We start from the raw sequence: 14,494 nt of genomic DNA on the forward strand, positions 1-14,494 counted from the left end.
AAAGACTGGGACAGCTTCAAAAATTTGTTTTCGCAAACCCGGAAGTCTCCCTCAGTCACTTCTCTCCAACACAGAGACACTCTCCTTATCAGCTCTTTCTAATGGCCCTGTCTGCTCCCAAACCCCTCCAGCTGTTTCTTTTTCTCTAGTCCGTACCGAATGCGCTGTTTGTCGAAGTCATGTTGGGCCTTAGCTTGTCGAGCAGCGCTATGTGCTGGACCACCTCCTCAGAGCCAGAAGCAAAGGCAGTTTCCTTCTCAAGCGTGGACCCCTCCAGAGTACAGCTGCTGCCTTTCTCGCTGACGCTTCTTTCGACGACGAGACCCAAGACCTAATTAGATGATATATAGGACAGGAGGTTGGGTGGTTGTGTGCTTTTCCCCCTTAAGCGGTAAAATTCCAATTTATTTTTCAGATGGGTCGGCGGGGACCGAGGCCATCTGTCTCCGAGATCGGCTTCCACCTACCACTGTGGGAACAGAAGGTGGGTTTCCACTCTGAGGATTTCTAGCCGTGGTAACCCACTTTGCCTGCCAAAAAGCGCATGTCCCGGGGGGGGGGGCAGGGACTGAGGGAGAGGGGGCCTTTTTTTTCTCCAAGGGGCTTGCTGGTGACTTGAGACACCGCATCGTCCAAAGGACACGAGATCCGCAGGATCGTGAGGACAAGAAGAATGAACGCATGCGCGGAGAAAGAGGGGAACCCTCTTTCTCCTTCCCCTGAATTTAGGCTCAGCAAAACCTCCTCCCCAGAATATTTGGGACACCGAGTCATTCCCCAGGATCTTTCCGGGAATGTCTCTCCAGGATGGGACTCGGAGGAACTATTTTATGGCAGCTCTGATCCTTCTTGGAGGGGAAAACCCAGATGGCGGTGCTGAGGGATTCCTGTTTGACACCCCGGCAGCTGGCCTGTGGGGCCCCCCCTCCGCCTTCTCTTTTGTCCCCTAGGCTGTTCAACATCTACATGAAACCGCTAAGAGAGTTTGTCCAGAGTCTGGGAGTTCAGTGTCGCCAATATGTAGATGACGCCCACCTCTATCTCTCCTTTCCTCAGCGTTCTAGTCAGCAACAGGTCTTGGCTCAAGAATGCCTCAAAAATAATGATAGAGCTACCATCATGTCCCTCACGCCCACAGCCAGAAAAGAAATGAGCACCAAGCTCTGTGTAGTCATTACGGTCAGAATAAGACAATCCTAGAATCGTGGAGTGGGAAGGGGGCCTCTAAGGCCATCCAGTCCAACCCCCTGCTGAAGGCAGGGATCCCAATCAAAGCAGACCTGACAGAGGGCTGTCTAAGTTCCCCTTGAATTCCTCCAGCATTGGAGCGCTCACCACCTCCTGAGGTCATGGTTTGCGTTGTCGTACTGCTCTAACAGTTAAGAAGTTTTTCCTGATAATCTGGCTTCCTGTAGCTTAAGCCCATTATGACGTGTCCTGCACTCTGGGATGACTGAGAACAGATTCTGCCCCTCCTCTGAAGGACAGCCTTTCAAGTCTTTGAAAAGTGCTATCTTATTTCCACTCAGTCTTCTTTTCTTAAGGCTAAACCTGACCACTTTTTTCCATCTTTCCTCCTAGGGCTTGGCTCTCCAGTCCCCTGATCCTGCTTGTCGCCCTCCTCTGAACTTGCTCCAGTTTGTCGGCATCCATTTTAATGTCCAGAAATGGACACAGACTCTAGATGGAGGCCTAACCAGTGCTGAATAGAGGGGGACGAGCACCTCACTGGATTTGGAGGACAATACTTCTCTTAATGCATCTCAAAATCGCACTGGCCTCTTTTTTGCAGCCACATCCCTGTTTCAATCACTCTCAAAGGGATGCGTAACTGAGCGATAAGAAAGAATATTGGCAAAAGGACGTGGGGATCACCATCATCCCTAAAAACTGAGTCAGCCTTTTTTTTAAGAAACACAGAACCCAAACAGTTTCAGTTTATCTCAAAACTCCTTCCACGTTTCACCTGAGAAGAATCTTTCTACATTCAGCTTCAAAATGTGGATTTGGCGAAACTCTGCAGCAGTCCCTGGCCGACACCCTTCTCCAACCCACGAAGGTAAAAAAAAAAAATGACAAAATTTCATCCGGACTGCCTTCTCCCTTCTCCCTAAAGTCTGGCCGACAGATGAAAGCTGCCGTTCCCTTCAGATTCCGGCCATTCTCTTGGAGTCTATTTCCACAAGGACCAAAATAAAATAAAGCAAAGTCTCGGGGCACCTTTGCGACAAACACATTTATTTCAGGGTGACCTTCTGTGGGTCGCCATCTGCTTCTTCAGGAAGAAGTCACCTTGGGCTTCAGAGTGCTAAAGAATGGGACGGGGGGGGGGCACCGCGAAAAATCACCCTGAAATATATTTGTGTCAGCTGTGAAGATGGCAGAAGCCTTGCGCGTTTTTTTTCGTCCTTCTGCACTTCAGCAAAACTTCGGCGACAGCTTGACGCTGGATTTTGGTGGGCAACGTTCCACCCAAACAGACGTGAGGGGAAAAGGGTGGGGGGGAGGATGATGGATCCCTCTGGGGAAACGAGCAGGCCTCTCGAGAGATTGTCCAGGACTATTTTTAAGACCTGCTGATCAGCACCATTTGGCGTTTCTCGGAGTCCATGGGAGGAAAAAAAGTTTTCGCTGAGACTAACCGTCCTCTCGGTGGATGGCAAGGCTGTCGTCATCTGGGCAGCATCAGTGCCGGCTGATTTGCCAAGCTGGAAGCGTGTTCCCAAGGCGCCGGAGTTCGTCAAGGTGATGATCCGTGAAACTGTCTGCCCGACCACATGAGTGCCGAAATCAATGAGATCTTTATCAAGCGCCAGCTGAAAAACGAAGGTTGGAGAGAGGCAGGATGCAAGGCCCTAATGACTACTGTTCTATCTGGGAAGGAACATCAGTTAAACGAAAGCAAATTATTTTTCGAGCAGGGGGAACCTTTATCATCCTTGCTCTTGTGTCAGAAAGCTATGGCGCAAAGAGATTCCCACCCACCATGATTTTAGGCCCCAAACGACCCTATTTGACCGTGGAAAAAAAACTTCCCTACATCCACCCACAGAGACTTTCTTAAATGACTTTCAGCCAGGCGCGGATAAGGAAGAAAATGTAAACGCTAGATTTGTTTTTATAGCGAAATAAGACATTCCTGCCCAGGCGGGCTCTCCGCAGACACGTGGCAGGAGAAAGCAAAGGATGAAAGACAAACCAGGGAAAAGTCTGGTGTATTATTATATCCCGCCCATCTGGTCATATAGACCAGATGGGCGGGATATAAATCAAATCAAATAATCAAATCAAATCAATCAATCAATCAATAAAATAAAATAAAATAAAATAAAATAAAATAAAATAAAATAAAATATTAAACCCTTTGGGGTCTGCACCAATAGCTTGTCCTTGTTTATTAGCACCTAGGTATTCTGCAGCATGTGAATATGCCACAATTGGAAACCATCGCATTAGGAGTAAAATATGGCAGGCAGGAATATTCCTGCCTGGATCTACCACCGTTGCAGAGTTTTACATTTTTTTGTTAAAATCTATGTAACAGGAGTGCAGGGATTCACAGAGCAGAATACATTCAGGTTGCCCGGAGTAGACCACCCCTGTCTCATTAAGCTGGCACTTACCACTTGGGAGATGTTAATAATTGAAAGAATAAAAGGTTTCGCTACTTACAATTGAACAGATCAAACAGCAAACTAACAAACACGACTGCTTTCAGCAAACAGACTGCAACAGACTACAGACTGACGGTGGGGTGAACAGAGCAGAGAAGTGGGGCTCTCTTTGAATCAGAAGCCGGGAAGGAGTGACTGGTTAGTGCTGGATAGATTTAATGGTCACCACAACCCTGAAAGGTCCCTCCCAGTCAAACAAACTACTTACATAACTACAAGCAAAAAAAAAAAAAAAAAAAAAAAAAAAAAAAAAAAAAGCCAACAACCACTTCCAAATGCAACTGGCTGCCAACTTTTTTTTTGCCCTACAAAGATAGCATCGGGGGAGAGAGGAAAAAAATCAATCTTTAAAATAATAAATCATAATCAGCCTCAATCCATAGTCATTTGCAAAAAAAAAAAAAAGACAGGTTTAATTAAAACAATGGCACAGTACTCCTCCAGTCCAAACTGGACACAGGCATCATCCACCCCAAATGACAGGTTTTTATACTCTTGTCAGAACATACATCAGTAGTAAATAAAACAACAACAACAACAACCTCCCCCTGCATTATTTTGCAAGTAGCAAGAAAGCAAGTGGAGGAACATACGTACATACTCAGCCATCATCATCATTTTAGAATGGCACAGCTGGAAGGGGCCCTAAAGATCATCCAGTCCAGCCCCTGTCAAGAAGGCACAAGTGGGGAATTGAACTCCCAACCTCTGGCTCTACAGCCAGAGACCTAAACCCCTCAGCTGTCCAGCTGCCTAAACCTTAAAGACAGCTCTTAAGGTCTAAGTAAGTGATCACCCCTCAGGCCATTCCATGCCTCGGGGGATGCCTGGCTGACTTAGAAGGAGGCTGCCCCCCCTCAGCAGTCCTGTACCTCATACACACAAAAATCCAGGGAGAGTTGCCTAGCAATACCATCACATTCGTACACAATCACGTTTCAGCCTTCCTTAACGAAATTCGTTCGACACTATTCACCGAAGGTGTGCTTTGCTCCCCTAAAGGCGAACTGGGGTTCTCCAGAGCCGCCGAGGCCCTCGAACCCGGAAGGTGCCAAGCGAGAAAACACAAGCAACCACCCAACAGAAACACCTACGGAATATCCCGAAGAGAAACGGCGAGCTCTGGGGGAAAAAAAATCGGACCGATGGACCCTTAACGCCTGGGGAGAATCAGCTAAATCTAGGGTTCGGATTTAAAATGTGTGGTTCTTCAGCACCAACCGGGGGAAGCAGAGAGCAGCCGGAGATTTCCTCAAGAAGGAGCATTTAAAAAAAAAAAAGAGGGACATGAGAGATCAGGGGTTTGGGCATCTGACTGTGGAGCCAGAAGTTGATAGTTTGAATCCCCACTCGGCCTCCTTGACAGGGGCTGGAATGGATGATCCCATAGGGTCCCTTCCAGCTCTGCTGTTCTAAGATGGTGACGAGGATGATTATTTCCCCAGCAGGTCAGAAGGCCTTGGTCGGGGAAGAGGATCCAAAACGGAGTGACTATCTCAGCAAGTGCAGGGAATAGCCAGGCAAAGCACCAAAGCTGTCAGGACAAAAACTCAGTTCATCTTTGAAAGGATGAATGATCATCAGTCTCCGACGTGGCTCTTCTCCAAGAGAGGCTTGTTTATTTAAGGCCGTGATTGTGAAATGACACGGTGCCCCTTCAAGTCTAATCTCAGCTAAAAAATTGCTGATTTTTATGCTTTTGTCTATCGCAAACATCATTTCATTATAAATAAATAAATAAAATAAAAAAGTCATTTTTGACTTATGGTGACCCTATTTCGAAGGTTTTCCAGGTAGAAAAGGCTCAAAAGTGCTTTACCCTTCCCTACCTCTAGGGGCACTGTGGGACTGTGCACCTTGCCCAAGGCTACCCAGGCTGGCTCTTCTCCCAGTGGGGGAATCAAACTCCCTACCTCAGGCTCCACAGCCAGAGACCTAATTCACTGAGCTATCCAGACAACTCCCTTACACAAAACTCAGTGGAGGAACGGGAGCCCGTCACTCATGCTGAAGGTTAAGGATAAAGCAGAGGAAAAGAGAGGGTAGTTTGAACTCCACTGAGAGTAAATCAAGGTGTCAACTAAACAAATAAATGACTCAACAAAAATGATGAAATTAATAACCCAGAACAGATGCTGCTCTTCCAGTCTTTGCTCTTTCAGTGCTTTACTCTTCAAAAACTAGTCACGAGCGATTGTCAAAAGTTAGCTATTTAGATAACTAGACATGTCTGTGATGCTGATAAAGTTGACTATTAAGGAAGTATACGTGAAGCAAGGAAAGGACTTATCCAAAGCTGTTCATTTCCTGCTCCTTTGTTCCCAAGCTGGGGTGTGCATCTCTTTTGTATATATACTATTCTAAAACGGGCAGTGCTTACTGCAGTGGAAAGCAAGCCAGGAACAACTCAAGTCAAGCGGGGAGAACTCGTCATGGATAATTAGGTGGGAAAGGAAGAGAGAAGGAGAAGCAGGACCTCTGATAAGGAAAATGGCAACGCTCGAGTCAGAGAGAAGTGGCAGTGTGCATTTCTTATTTCATTTATTTATTTAAAATATTTTCACCTCGCCTTTCTCCTTAAAATAGTATCCTGAAAGCCCTTCAATCCATGACCCCCTGTGGATTTGAACTGGTGGGATCCTGAGAAATCTGGATGTGCAGGAGCACCTCTTCGTAGCCCCAGTAGCCACCCCGCCCAGAAAAGAGTCCAAAACTCCAGGCAGCGGAATTGGCCCACCGCGATCGGTGAGGGTCAGGTCTTTTGTAAAGTCAACGGCTCTCAATGTCCCGTTCAAGAACAAACCATGCTCTATTACTTTCCATCCTTAACAGGGATCAAGTGGGACAATGTCTCGATCTGGGGGAAACCCATGCCACTCCCAGCTGTTGTGAGATGCCACACCACAAGGGACACAATCAACAACGTGAAAACTAGTAGCCATGTGCCTTTACAATTTCCACCACTGCACTACCTAGGTCACTGACCAACAGGGTTGCTGGCCTGCATTTCCCATCTGCCTATCTGCAACAACTGCTGGATAGCTCAGTGGTTGAGGCATCAGGCGACAGAGCAAAAGGTTGAGAGTTCGATTCCCCACTGGGTCTCCATGAGAGGGCCTGGACTTGGCGATTTCAAAATAAAATATTTTTCATCCTCAAAACAAGGTTCATATAAAAGAACTGCATAAATGAAATAAACCAAAATCAACTGTATTTGAACAAACTCCCTCCCCCCCAGTACAAGAAATAAGCATCTTTTGTTTGCAGGTGAGAAGCACAACTGTCACATCAACCTTTATCTTAGAGGAGGCGGAAAAAGAATGCCTCTTTTTTAAAATGGTGCTTAGCTGTCATCAGCACCTTTCTGAAGATAATTTGTCAGTGAGTCTAGTAATAAAAACTGCCATGAATCTGGTGGCCGATGAAAAATTAGTAAAATTAATCAGCCATAAATGCTACAGGATCACTTTCCCAGTTGCATGGTTAGATTCCACAAAGAACTCCAAAGAATCAAGGCTACAGCCAGGAATAGATTTTTCACAATCTCTGAAAGGTCAGAAATAGACATTAGAGACAGACCGTGATCAGAAGAGGAAAATCCTTAACTGACGAAGGCATCTGAGTGCCACACAGCTCAAAGCTTCTGTCATTTCTGGGAACTGAGATTAGCTACTTTTTGGCAGATTAGCTACTTTTCTTGCCTGACTGTAGTTCAGGATTTGAGTATTAGATTCTTTTGAAGTCTGCTTTTGTAACCCCCAAAAGACTGCCCCACTCGCCTCTCTCTAACATTAATGCATTTTCAGCTCTAATTGCATGCCACTTCTAATGTCTGCTTCTCATTTAAGATTTCACCCCCTTTACAGTTGATCAACACTATTTGACTGTACCCTTACTGAAATGTGGAAGGTTTGAATCTGAATAAATTTAAATTTAGGAAAAGAATGTTTCTAGAAAGGCAACACGGAACAAGGAAGCCAGAAAGCATGCACCGGACTGCAGTTTCAAAGAAATAATATCGAAACCTATAGAAATTGCAGTGCCTACTTTAGAGTAAAAAAATTAGTGGGTTTATTGCTAGAAAAGATGCAGCAGAAATGCAAGCGCTCTTTCCTTCTACCATGATAATATATCTACTTTTTTTTCCTACACAGCAGGACCCCTGTAGCTGCAGGATCAATATCCACTGATTCGCTTATCCACGGCCCAAAAATATTAAGAATTTTAAAAGAAAAATCCTAGAAATATATATTTCTAAAGATGAAGCTATCAGAACCGGCCTCCAGAGACCATCCCATGTATAATATGGTTAGTATTCAATATTAAAATAGTATTTGCTAGTATCAGCATTTTTCAGCCTCCACAGAGGGCTTTGGAACTCCCCCCCCCGTGGATATCGGGGGTCCCACTGTATGCTAAAACAGTCTGGTTTCATGCAATTTAAGGATTCACCTACCACACACTTTTTTGTTGAACATTTTAGTGGGATTGAAAAGGAACCAATTTGGGATAAAAAGGTGACTTCTCCTTCAAGATCTTCATTTATCTAAAAGGAAACAAAAAATTGCGATTAAAAAAAATAGTTCTGTTTGTCACCAAGTTAAATATAGCTTTAGCCTACTTGAAGAGGTGATCAAGGATATAAAGCAGTGCTCTGCTAAATGTTAACATCCTTTTCTTTTTCTGTACTATTCATTATTATCCTCCTCCCACCCTGCATTATCCCTTTTAGATCCCAGACTATTTCGATTTGCTTTCAACAGTAATTCGTATCGGATGGACACAATCGCTTGTTTATTTGCATTGTTCAATCACGTTGTGGTTTCTTTCCTGTTAATTACTTATTGTTGTTACTTTGTTTCCAAGTGGCATTATCATGCACACTGGAAAGACACAGCAGAAATCTGCGAATGGAAATACCAAGTCAGAATCAAAGATGTGCTTTTTTTTTTTTTTTTGGAGAGGGCAACGAATCCCATAATTCTGCATCCTAGGAGTCCCATCTTATGGACACGTAAATTATGCTCGCCTGGAGACAAGGCCCGGCTGGCTGACTTCATACCTTGGATAGGCCTAACTTCCTGTTTGGAAAGGAAGTTGCCCTGATGGGTTGCTAGGGGCCCTGCCAAAGGAGCCAGTGAGAGCGTTGCTTTTAACTCAGGCCCACCCCCTCTGAAATCCATATGGGAAAAATGTCTTTTGGGCAACTGAGAGAGCCGCTGCTAGTCAGAGCAGACAAAACTGGGTTAGATGGAGAAACTGACGGAGTTCTTCGTGGAATCCTTTTTCTCTTGTGAAATCTGTAAACACTATTTACACAAGGACAATTCTGTGTCAAACCTACCATCGGTTTAAAAGTCACCCCAACTTCGCAAGACATTCCGGCAGACATCGGACCGGGGGGATCAAACCTTCGCGGGAAAAGAAAAGATAACGATCCAATCAGCACCCACAAAACCGATGTATACTATTCTTTTCATAGCAGGAAGAAGAAGAAAAAAACTTGTTCAGTGTAAACACACAAAGCACTTCCTTTTCAAAACAATCCTTCTCCAACTTATTAGGCGTGTCTGAGGTTGCGAGTTCGAATCACTGCTGTGCCTCCTGGGAGGAGAGCCAGCCTGTGTAGCCTTGGGCAAGCTGCGCACAGGCCCAGAGCATATCCTGAGTCCTCGGGACCCAGAAAACCCTGGGATACTGGAAAAGGGGAGTGACTTGATGACCCATGAAATCTGCAACTATTTTCAAGCTTGCCAAGAGGTTCACCTCCAGTTTTAGAGGGAGGGAAAACAATCTAATCATGAATTGCAGGAGTCCCCGGACTGAGACCCCTAAAGAATGACATGAAACATGATACCAATTTGCCGTTTGATTTGCAGCATCATTTCCGAGCAGTTGGGCTCAAACCAACCACGGAAATAAGCTGCTAATTTAAAGCTTTCGACGCAAAGCCAGAGTATTAAGACAGTCTCGGCCTTATCCACGTGCGTCTGTTCAAAACACAAGCCACCACCAGCCACCAATCTGCTACAGTGGGTAATCTTGTTGAGGAAAAGATGCGGAGTCAACACAAAACATGAGCTTCCTCTGAATGCAGCAAGATGGAAGGAGTGTGTGTTTTCATCTTGTGGGCAGGCTCTCCCGTCCTGACCCAAACCCTGTGGGTTACGCCCACCGGGGCATAATGCAATCAAAACCAACCTGGATGGGAGAAGTCAATGTAGGCGGTTAAACTTTACAACGCCCGCCCTGCCATCTGAACTGATGCAGAGTTTTGTATTTTGGTTAAGTTTCTCTAGCTGGCGTAGCACAAGTGTGGACTCTGCTGAGTTTTCTTTTCCCTCTCTTTTTCTGTTGGAAGTCAGTTTTGTTTCTTAGTTTGCTGTTGATCTGTTTGCAACTGTAAGTAATGAAATATTTTTATTATTTCTACTATTAATGTCTCAGAGTTAATTCTTGAGACTGTAAGTGCCAATTAATTAGAAAGGGGGGAGGGAACCATCTAGGAACCTGAAGCTATTCTCCTCTGTGAGTTTCTGTACTTCTTGTTGTTGTTTAGTCGTTTAGTCATGTCCGCCTCTTCGTGACCCCATGAACCAGAGCACGCCAGGCCCTCCTGTCTTCCACTGCCTCCCGGAGTTTGGTCAAAGTCATGTTGGTCGCTTGGATGACACTGTCCAACCATCTCATCCTCTGTCGTCCCCTTCTCCTTTTGCCTTCACACTTTCCCAACATTAAGGTCTTTTCTAAGGAATCTTCTCTTCTCATGAGATGGCCAAAGTACTGGAGCCTCAGCTTCAGGATCTGTCCTTCCAGGGAGCACTCAGGGTTGATTTCCTTCAGAACGGATAGGTTTGTTCTCCTTGCAGTCCAGGGGACTCTCAAGAGCCTCCTCCAGCACCACAATTCAAAAGCATCAATTCTTCGGCAGTCAGCCTTCTTTAGGTTCCTGCTCTCACTTCCATACATCACTACCGGAAAAACCATAGCTTGGACTATGCGGACCGTTGTCGGCAAGGGGAGGTCTCTGCTTTTTAAGATGCTGTCTAGGTTTCTCATCGCTTTCCTCCCAAGAAGCAAGCGTCTTTTAATTTAGTGGCTGCTGTCACCATCTGCAGTGATCTGTACTTCTATAGCATAACAAAAAGGAATTTTTGCCAGAAATTCAAAATTCTCCAACACTTACTAGGCTAAGAAGAAATGGTGGAGGGTTTTGGAAAATCACAGCTAAACTGAGACAGAAAGATTTGCTCATCCTTTAGCCCCCAAAATTGAGTTATTGCATGACTGTGAGCTCAAAAACACCCCCTTCCCCTTTGTTAGAAAGCCACAGCAATCTGAGAACATGGTCTCCGGAGCATGAAATCCGTTACTGAGGTGCGATGATGCGTTCGCTTGCAGTGGGGAATGCATTGTGGCGCTTCACTGGGACGTGACAGAAAACATCAGCCTCATGAGTTGCTTGATCAGGTTAGGATGATGTTCACTTTTATCTCAGCACGCAATGAGTTCAGTTAAACAGCATCCATTTAAAGGCAGCACCGGGAATGATGGTGGAGCATAAATGAGGATAATCACTATGCGTGCTGCGGATGTGAATCTTGCAAACTCTGGGTCTCTTAAGAGAAAATGAGACAAATATTGTCACTTTCACCTCACAATGAGATTTCTCTGCATGAGTTTTTTTTTCCTTGATCCTGAGAAATCTTATAGAACCTCTTATAGGATTTCTCAGAAATTTCATGGATGAGTTTTTTTCCCCCACCCTTAGAAAACAAGGTATGCAGGATTATTACACTTCCTGCACAGAATGTACACTTTTCTGTGCAGGACTGGCCTGGAATGGGCGAAGAAACATAAAGCTATGCATGGGTTAATTCCTGGGCAACAGTGCTGTCCTCCCTGGGCAGGATTCTCTAGAAAAGGACAGACGGTAGATCAAAGGGCACAGGGTTTCCCTGGACGCCCTGCGCAAAACGGCACCTCTCCTGTGCAGGATCTGTACAGAATTCATTAGGCTGCAGAGCAACATGGTGCAAAACAGAACGGGGGGGGCACAAGACCAGGAACTTGGGTTTGTTGATAAATTTTACAGCTTAGAGAGAAAAATATAAGACTTCAAGTCATTGGGATTTTTGAGAATGAGTTACGTCATCACGATAGGATGAGGAAATCAAAGCCAACAAAGCAGATGTTCCTTAATGCCATCTCATGAACTGGCTTTCTGATGAGGTTGTAGGACTCTTGTTTATGCAGAGAGGATCCACGGACTTTAAATTCTGGGACTCATACACATCACTTTTTCTCCCTCCCAGACCACCCTACCCACAAACCAAGCCCTCACATTGACTTACAGAACAGTGATGAAGTCCTTCAGGTGTTCAGTGACCCCGACAAGCTTGCAATAGTTAATCGCATAGAAAGCGTTGATTAAGACCATCTTTTTTTTGTAGGTTTTACCAATATCAAAGTCCTGGAAGGAATCAGAAAATACTGTATGTGTAGTTAGTTATGTTATTATACCACCCATCTGGCTACCAAGGCCACTTTATAGAGACCATACCGTTGGTTAAATCAAAGATATGTTCTCTACATGGCAATCCTATTTGGGGCCCATCCTGAGAAGGCAAGATTCTCTGAAAAAGACAATAAGGTTGGGAAAAGTGGAAGGCAGCAGGAAAAGAGGAAGACCCAATATGAGTGGGACCGACTCCCTAAAGGAAGCCACAGGCTTGAGTTTTCAAGAGCTGAGCCAGGCCATGGGGGGCGGGACCTTTTGGAGAGAGCTCATGCATAGTTGACAGCACTTAACAACAATAAGAAATATTGAGATGGCACAGAAATCCTGAGCAATTATTCGCTGAACCACAGAGTAAATGGATCAGTAAACGGGACGCGCCCCTCCCCAAACAGAATACCTGAACTTGAGCCCTGGAAACACATTCATGTCTGCTCAAGTTCTGACTTTGGACTGTTGGGTTGATTGAAATCTTCCATATCGGGCTAATTTTCCTGCAAATGCATCAAAAGTTGTACTGTTGGTTTTAGTATTTTCTCAGCATCCAAACGATGCACAGCTTGATCCGACATCCAGGCCTTTTCTCTGCCTTTACGTGCCTTCCATTTTTTCTGTCCCTGCTGCAGGTATGAGTTATGGTGTTACCAAAGTAGAATTTAGCCCTACGTTGCTTTCAATGCGAAGCAAACTTCGCCCTCAAAGGCGACCAGTTAGAAGTTCCAGAGGCAAAGCTCTAGCAGGTAAGTGGATTGATAAGGATTTCTCCCCGGCAGCATTTCAAACATTTCATGAGAAGAGGTTTTCAGAGAAGCATCTTTGTTCGGCGCAATCTGGATGGGAACTATGGGGAGCCCTGCTCTTTATATGGCTTTGCAATCTGTCCTGAGAACTTGCGATATAGGATGGGGTCATAAATGTTTTAAATAAATAAAAAAATAAGGAAGAGTGGTGTTTTAGGCACTAAGAACATTTGCATTTTCCACCCGGCTTAAGATGCCCTTTCAAAAACATAGGAATCACCACTGCAGCATTTGGGAGAAGGGAAATGGGGACAGTCACCCCACCCACCTTGAAATGAATGACGCTCGGTTTGCTATAGAAAGGGCACCCTTTAAATTCACGTCCACAAACCCGAGGTTTGTTAATGACACCATGATGCAGCTTTTCTGTTTCTGGAGCAATAATTTCCCTTTCCAGTTCTGCTCTCCCATGAAGGCTGGAGTCTGTTCTGTCATCTTCACCCTGTGAAATGGGAGAGAATCATCCTCTTAGAACGGCAGAGCTGGAAGGGACCCTGCAGGACATCCAGTCCAGCCCTTGCCAAGAAGTCCCTGTGCAGAATTCGAACTCCCAACCTCTGGCTTTGAAGCCAGAGACTGCAATCACTGAGCCACCCAGCAATTATTAGAGGGAAATTATGGTCTGTCTGATTTACCACCGCTTCCCAATTGGACAAACTCATTGAAGAGGTGAATATTCAAATCTCCAGTTTTGTTTTGTTTTTATAAAGAAGGCGGTTAACTGTTTGGTGCAAACTCTCTCCCAAACATTTCCACTGAAGATGACAATCTTAGAAATTAATTAAGCAAGCGTCTGTGCCAGCAGACGCAGCATAAACTCGATATTGTAAACACCCAGCTTTAAAAGATTCACGGATTGTTCTGTTTGGAGGTTCTGAATAAATTTTTAAAATGTAGTAATTTTGATTTCTGTCTTTTCCAACTGATTCCGGGCTATATATGGGAACCAGATAACCAGTCCACAGGTCCCTGTGGGTTCGAATATAATGGTTCATGACAGCTTCTGGGCTGGGCAGGATTTTAGCGGAGACACTGACGGCGAACACTGTTTCCTCAAGGTGGTGATGGTTCAGTGAAGCAAACTTTAGCAAGGTCTTTTCCTTTTGTCTGCCGTCAAGAACTTCATGTGACAGAAAAAGGGCGAGGAGATTTCAGCTCCTGCCTCTGCATTTGGACTTCATTTTACCTCATGAAAATGTTATCTGCCCAATGAGCGAAAAACCTTGGCTGCTCCAAGGACGTCCGAGCAAATTATAAGACGGTCCTTCAAAAGGGGAATCATCGGGAGAACCGAACAACGACCGGTCACCAAAAATGGAAAACTCATGATAAAGGGGGGAAAGAGACCACAAAGCCCCTAAAACTGTTTTATAATCTCAGAATGGCGGGGCTGGAAGAGACTCTATCCAGTGCAGCCCCTGTCAAGGAGGCCCAAGCCGGGGAATCAAACTCCCAACCTCTGGCTCCACAGCCGGAGACACAAACCACCGAGCTATCTGTCA

At 45.1% G+C, this 14,494-nt stretch overlaps 1 protein-coding gene across 8 annotated transcripts in view; it reads right to left on the bottom strand.

Moving 5' to 3' along the window:
• CFAP74 (cilia and flagella associated protein 74) overlaps positions 1–14,494 on the bottom strand; it is a 62,523-nt gene that overhangs the window by 32,067 nt on the left and 15,962 nt on the right. For all 8 annotated transcript variants that reach the window (XM_072977642.2, XM_072977643.2, XM_072977644.2 and 5 more), the window contains 6 exons: positions 13,261–13,434; positions 12,029–12,147; positions 9,019–9,085; positions 8,131–8,220; positions 2,643–2,816; positions 157–331 (listed from right to left, as the gene is read on the bottom strand). In XM_072977642.2, the coding sequence (XP_072833743.2) occupies positions 157–331; positions 2,643–2,816; positions 8,131–8,220; positions 9,019–9,085; positions 12,029–12,147; positions 13,261–13,434 (799 nt within the window). The remainder of the gene's footprint in view (positions 1–156; positions 332–2,642; positions 2,817–8,130; positions 8,221–9,018; positions 9,086–12,028; positions 12,148–13,260; positions 13,435–14,494) is intronic.

The sequence above is a fragment of the Pogona vitticeps genome, chromosome 7, assembly GCF_051106095.1.
Source record: "Pogona vitticeps strain Pit_001003342236 chromosome 7, PviZW2.1, whole genome shotgun sequence".
Lineage (NCBI taxonomy): Eukaryota > Metazoa > Chordata > Lepidosauria > Squamata > Agamidae > Pogona > Pogona vitticeps.